The sequence below is a fragment of the Pygoscelis adeliae genome, unplaced genomic scaffold, assembly GCF_000699105.1.
Source record: "Pygoscelis adeliae isolate BGI_AS28 unplaced genomic scaffold, ASM69910v1 Scaffold282, whole genome shotgun sequence".
NCBI lineage: Eukaryota > Metazoa > Chordata > Aves > Sphenisciformes > Spheniscidae > Pygoscelis > Pygoscelis adeliae.
The window spans coordinates 2427828-2434803 of NW_008824352.1; the positions used below are offsets into that span (position 1 = coordinate 2427828).

At 52.2% G+C, this 6976-nt stretch overlaps 1 protein-coding gene across 1 annotated transcript in view; it reads right to left on the reverse strand.

The window, feature by feature from the left end:
• The window catches only part of LOC103912899 (general transcription factor II-I repeat domain-containing protein 1-like), a 45230-nt gene that overhangs the window by 27336 nt on the left and 10918 nt on the right, over nt 1-6976 (reverse strand). The window contains exons 6-10 of the mRNA XM_009319309.1: nt 6696-6780; nt 5706-5789; nt 4587-4770; nt 3237-3262; nt 557-677 (exon numbers count right to left, since the gene is read on the reverse strand). Of these exons, the coding sequence (XP_009317584.1) occupies nt 557-677; nt 3237-3262; nt 4587-4770; nt 5706-5789; nt 6696-6780 (500 nt within the window). The remainder of the gene's footprint in view (nt 1-556; nt 678-3236; nt 3263-4586; nt 4771-5705; nt 5790-6695; nt 6781-6976) is intronic.

The following is a 6976-nucleotide window of genomic DNA, read 5'->3' on the forward strand; positions in this document are numbered from 1 at the left end:
CTGAACTCTGTAACTCCACCTTTATTAAAACATCTGTTAATCTGCTATTAGCCTCCCTGTGAGCTTTATAAACAAGTAACACTTAATGAGCAGGATGTTGTGTTACGGTGCCGGCTGAGGGTGAATCCTTAGGCCATGCTTTAACACCAGAGATCGCTTCTGCAGATAATCCCAGCCTGCCCGGGCATGTCCCCAAATTCATCAGTTTTGTACAAAATCAATGATTCCAAACTTTGCTATTTTGGCTCGCAAAAGGATGGGGGGGCTCGGTCTCCTCCTGTGCCGGCTAGCTGTACCATCGCAGTGGGTTTTTAGGGAGGCAGGAAAGCAATGCCCTTAGAGCCACTCGCCTTCCCACCACATTACTTACCTACAACATCTCCCCAGTGCTGCAGCTTACTGAATTGCACCCGTCGCACCCTCCCATGCCCGTCCTTCCCAGCCGGCACGCGAGCCGGCAGCACAGCAATAACCTGCTGTCCACATTAACGCCCCCAAAATAACTCTCGGAGGGATGTGACTTTGCGGTGGCCGGGGGGACGGGAGTGCCACTTACCTGCTGTTGGCCTGAGAGGTCCCCGCCAGGTCCAGCACGGCCCCGCGGTGCGGCTCGGGGGAGATCTCCCCGGGGGGGCTGGAGGGCTCCAGTTTGGTTGGATCTTTGGTAAATTTGCTTCCTGGTGCCGGATGCACAGGGCAGGTTTGGAAGGAAAAGCAAAACCAGAATTAGCAACCAGAGAGGCCGATGACGATGCAGCTTTTCCACCTCCATTTCTTCCCCCTCTAAGTCCCAGAGCTGAGGTCAGGGTGGGGGACAGGTTTTCAAGAGTCACCTGCTTGCAAAGAGAAGGGTGCAGATTTAATTTGGTTTACATGTTAAAATAATAGCAAGACACTTGCTTAAACCTCTGCATAACTAAGTGCGTGCTGGGAAGCCCTGCCAGGGATGGAGCATCTCTGGAAAGGGCTGGCTGCCGGGACAGGGTGCAGAGAGGTGGGGACCAGGCTCAGAAAAGCCAGGTATAGCCAGGGCCATGGACCAGCGCTGCAGGAGCAAGCCCCGGAGCAAGAAGACCCCTGTCCCAAGGGAGGGGACGTGCTGCGCTGGACGGGAGCTCGGCAAAGCGCAGAGCAGCGGTGCCATGGGGAGCCCCATCCCGCAGCTCTGAACCCTGCACGCAACGGGAGAAATCTCTGCTGCAGCAACGCGGAGGGGAACAAAAGCATTCTGTCACCACAAAAAACCTCCTGTCTTCCTTCCCTGTTCCTCAGCAACCTGAAAGGAGCTGAAACGAAGCCTCAGCAGTGACCTTGGAGATGAAAAGAGTGATCTGAAGGCAGGGTAGGAAATGAAAATCGGGCAGGGAAGGTGAGCGAAGAGATGGATTAGTGCTGGGGGAAGGAGGGAATGAAATTACGCCGCGAGGCTGCAGAAACCATGTAGGTGTCTTGCTAAATAGCTGCTGCCAAAGGCCTTTTGCTGGTCTCAAAGTGCCATCGTGATATCCCCACCCTTCCAAAACACATCCCATCCGTGGGAACATGAAGCCTTTTTCCTTTCAGCTCCAGCCTGCAAGGAAGGGCAGGGCTCTGGCAATGGGACCAGCAGCAACACAGAGCCTTAAAGACACTATTTATCTACCGACGGTCCAAAAGGCTCCTTTTAATTTGTGCTTTCTATGGACCAAATCTTGTTCTTGTAGCAGCGAAGCCTGCCTGAAGCTGCTACCCAGGGGAGTAGCAAAAATAGGTTTCCTAGCAGTGGTGGGTATTTTAATTAAAGGGTGAGCAAAACTGTACGGGGAAGCCTTGGGATACTTTGCAGTCGGCAACTTAAAATACAGCTCCACTCAGAAAATAGTGTCTTTGCAAAAATGGCACCTCCTGACTCAGCAGATGCTTTTTTTTTTTTTTTTGCACAGTCAGATGTGCTGATGCGAATACAAAAAGCCAGGTTTAATGTGTTTTGCTTCTGGTAGCCCTGCAGGGACCAGGCAGGGGAGGGGGAACTGCCATCCTCCCCAGTCCTGCTGGGTTTGCTTCCTCATCTCCTCATTTCCACTTGTACCTCTCTGCCATGTAACCTCCGAGCTCGTAGCACGGGGCTTTCCATCAGCGGCTCTCGAGCTGATGTACAGACATACACGATGCCTCCCCCCGGATCCTGTGCAACCGTGATGGATTTGCAAGGAAAACCCAAGCATCCCAAGACACAGTTCAGTGCTCCATCCCTTGGGGGTGGGTTAGAGCTTAAAAAGTCCTTTTCTTGAGAAAAAAAGTCATTAACGGGGACGGAGACAAAGAAACCCCCCCGTGGAGGTGGGACCCCCTCCAGGCTCTGCTGGAGGTCCCCTTTGGGTGGCTCCGGCATCATCGTCCCCAGGGAGCACCCCTGGGGCCGGGGCTGTCGCAGGGCCACAGGGGTTAATTTGGCCAGCGGAGATGTCAGAGAAGAAGGTGGTGTCAGGAAAGCCGCCAGCGTGCGGGGTTGGCGGCTTGGGGAAAAAAAAAAACCCACCACCCCAAAGCACGTCTTTACTTGCGAGCCAAGCTCAGGCAATCCAGGAGCGGGGCTGGGCGGTGACAAATTCGGGTGCAGTGCCATATTTCAGGCGGGTATCAGGGCGGTGGGACGGGGGCAGCTGCTGGAGCGAGGGTTGGGTCAGACCGTACCAGTACCTATCTCCTCTTATTTGCCAAGAAGCACTTAGCCTGGCCTCCAGCTCAAACCAGAAGGAGGAAAAACACAAGGCAAAGAAAGCCAAAGAAACCCCCTCTCAGGGTTTTGTCACTGAAAAAATGGATTTTTGTTGTTTTTTTTTTAAAAAAGTCAGCAGCTGGATGATGCTAGCACTTCCCAGCCAAAAACAGAGAATAATTTACCAGTGAGGAACCCAGCAATGATTTTTTTTCCTCCTGAAAGCACAGGAACATGCCATGTGCTGCCGGTAGCTGCAGCTCAGCCCAGTGCAGGGAGCCAGCCCAGCCTCTCGCACCAGGGATTTCTCGCTTAAACTTTCAAAACGCTATTTAAGGGGCGCACAGTGCTTGCACCGATCCCAGGCAAAGGCAATCTCAGCACGCCTGCGTGCAGGGCACAGACAAGGCTTCTCCTCACTGAGCATAACTGCACGTCCTGCACTCTTCCTGCTTACAGGTGACATTATTTCAACTCTGCCTCTCTGGATAATCTTTCAATTTTGTGGGCAATAAATCAAAGGACGTGGAGAACGTACCTGTAAAAATTCTCTCGTCAAACATCCTAGGAGGAAAGGAAAAAAAAGAGATTAGAAATAGGTGCTTCTAATGATTGAATTTTAGGTTTTATTAATGAACAGCATTAAACCAAGTCAAAACAGTAATTTTATTAATTCCCTAAAAAAGGGAATGAATGTTTCAGCTAAAAAAAAAAAAAAAGCCTTTTAGCCTGTTGTGCAACCAAGCAATCTTACAGCATATGCTTTTTAACTAAAGCACTTTTAAATCTGCTTATAAGTCATTCTCTTCATTTAATTAACTTATTAAATGAGGCTGCTACAGGCTGGCTTTACCAAAAGAGACGATGGGACCGAAGTAGCTGTTGCTGGACCTTCACTTCACGATGTAGACCATCAACCACATGCCACCAGCATAGAGCTGCAGTATTTACACTCTCCCGCTTTGGCACACATACCCTTGGGGATGTCACCTTTCTCCCAAATCCTGTATTTTGGAGCCACCCACAACTTCTATGCAAAGGTACTCATGGGAGCAAAGCGTGCTCAGGGGCACATCCCGGGGCCTGATCCAGCCCAGCGCAGCCCGAGCGGTGCGGGACAAAGCGGCTCCTCCACCAGCCGACATCTGGAAAGCTGATTCCTTTTAGGATGCCTAAGTCCTGTTGATGTCGATGATTTTAGCCCCTTTGGGAGCCTTAGCTGGGCATTTTCTACACCGTAGTTTCACACCTCTGGCAGAGGAACAACACAAGTGCTGCACAGGCAGGGACCGAATAAATAAATATATTATAAAGCAGATTTTCTGATGGAGAAGAAAAGAGGGGTTGCACAGCGCAGAGATAACCAGGAAAGCATCCACTCCTCCTACTCCAGTGCCAACACAGACACCAAGACACAACGCCCTGCCCGTAGGCGATACGTCCTCATCATCGTATATACAGGACATCCGTAAGTGATCACCGCAAAACAAGGCGGAGGGGAATCCCCGTGCAGCGTGAATATGGATGTTCCTCCTCCCACCCGGAGGCATCGCTCCCATCCACCAAATGCCATTGGAGAGAGTTGTGCTGCGATCGGAGGATCCCATTTTAGGGTGGCACCGGCAATGTCTGCACGGACTTACAACAGGGTGGTGGGGCTCAGGGGTGACCGTGCCATGGCCAGCCCTGCCACATCCTCGCAAAAAGGGAGAGAGAGACGGAAAACCGAGGTTGGGGGGAAAAAAGAGCTGTTTAGCTCTTTTCCATAAAAAAGGGTAAAATGAGTTTTGGGTATCAAAGCAAACCCTGTGAGGATGGAGGGAACAGAGCTTAAATCCCCGAGCCCCCTCGAGACCGTGCACTCTCCCTTGCCCTCCTCGCCACCCACCTTTTGATGACAAAATGGATGTTGTGCCTCTCCTCCAGTATCCGCTTGAGTTTGGGGACGCCGTAGGTGCAAGGTCTTTTGAAGGGTATTTTGTCCGGGATGCCGATGATTTCCACCGCCTCGGGGTCACAGGCAATTTTCCGGTACGGGACGGGGACCATGTGGTCTAACCCCAAGGCTTCGGCTGAAAGGTGAACACATGGTTTTCACTTAAACACACGCTTTTCCTTTTACAGATGATAAAATGAAGGTGTAAAGGCTTGAACTCAAAGCAGGAGTGCCTCCTGCCCTCTTCTCCTTTGCTTGTTCCAGAAGGCGAGCCCCGGGAGCAGCTCGCCGCTGGGACACGGGACAATGGAGAGACGACACAGCAGCAACCACAGCTGATAGCATCCTCCAAAACCCTCAAACGTACCCGGCGTTGCTCAAACCAGGGACGAGCTGGCCCACGTGCCGTCCCCAGCCTCCCCGTGACGGCAGCAGGTTGCTGAGCTATGTAACTCACGAGTTGCATAGCACATACGCAGGTCATAAGTTACAGAGCTCATCTATAGCCCGTATAGAACTCATGAATTACACAGCCTCATGAGGATGGTATAGGCGACAACCTCCAGCCCGTCAGCCCGTTCCCGAGCAATTTCCTAAGCTTACAGCCACCCAAACGCCCAGGAACTAACCCAGAATCACTGCCCGTGGCAAGGGGAGCACCAAAGACGCCCGTAAGCCGGGCAGGTGGAAAAAAAGCAGCTGCAGTAACGACAACCTTCTTTTCCCCTGCCACGTTAATTTAAACCGGCCACATGCCTCTGCTCCCCCTCGCCTGCCAGCGCCGGTGGTGCCCAGGCGCTCTGACCCGGCGTGCCACACTTCAAACCGGGGCTGTTTTACAGCCCAGTTATAAATTCCTCGACAGCAGCGGGGGCTCCAAATGGAAATATTGACATAACCTTCAGCAGACACCCAGAGACTGGGAGCTGCTGGGCTAAATGTGTTAGGAAGAGAAGGGAGCTCTAGCATATGGCTTCTGCTGCTGTGTTAGGGAACAAAAATGATTGCTATATAATGATATGCAAACCACAAGTGCTGCAGATGCATAATGGGATATTAACTCCTACTCACCATATCTGCTGTTAAACAGAATTTGCACGCACTCCCTAAGGGTGTTGATATCTTCAGTTTCTTTTATAAAACTGTCCCACTTATCTATCAAAACAAAATATAAGAAATAAGGAACTTCCATATGGTTCGTACACAGCAGATGCACTTTACTCGCATGAAGCGCTGGGAAGTAAGAACAAGACTTTGCTTCTTTAAAAATAATGATTTCCCTCTTCCTGAGCAGATTCTGCCAGGCTGGCAGATAAGGTCTGGGCTTCCCAAGCCCCAGCCCCAGCCCCAGGCAACCTCCTCTGCAGCCATGCATGTACAAAGCAGATTCCTAAGAAATGACCCCATAAAACTTCTCAACCCTGAGAAGAAAGACCCTCTGGGACAGAGCAAACTCAACCTGAAATGAACCTTTGAAAGGCATGGCCATTTCACAGAGGAGCTTTTTCATCTCCTTCTCTTTTCCAACATTCCCACCCATATTTTTTTCTTTTTTTTTAACGCACGCAGGCGAGGGTTTTGATGTAAACACATCAGCGTTTTTAGGTTGCATTTCCCTTGGGTGGGATGGAGGGGGGGAAATGGCGCAGTCTCCTCCCCATTGCTGAGCCCCCCGGGCACCGCTGCAGAATCGCAGCGGGGTTAGTGGGTTTCAGCTATTTTGAAATAGCGCCAAGCTTTTGGCGGGTATTTGCTGTTTGCAGCTCGGGCAAACGGCCTCACCCAAAGCCATGCCTCGGTTCCCCATGCACGAAGTAGAGATGGGATTTCCCAGCCGGCCGGCAGCGCTCGAGGACCGAGCATCGTGGAGATGGCAAGGACGGACCCAAGTAGGGATGAAGCTGTGACGCTGAAATGTTGCAGCAAGCAAAGGGAAAAAATCCCCCAGCACTTCCAGGTCCCCGCAGAGCACAGGGATGGCTGGGAGAGATGGGGCTGGGGGGAAACCTCTCCCTAAGAGGTGGCTGCCAGCCGCCTCCAACACCGGAGCGGGATACGGACCTGTCTTGTCGTGGACAATGGAGAAGAGGATGCGCTTGGACGAGTGCACATTCTGGATGAGGGGACCTCCGGAGACTGACGATTTCTGTCCTGGACAAGAGGGGAGACAAGGAGAAAGGGCTGATGAGAGCCTGACCGATGCTCCGGGCACCCGAACAAGCCCCCGGGTGCTGTCCCCGACCGGCGATGCCGACCCGACCCCACCGGCTCTCCTCTGTGCACCCTGGCCTGTGACAACCCAGTGGGGTCCTGGCCAGACCGAGCCCCTACCGTCGTCCCCC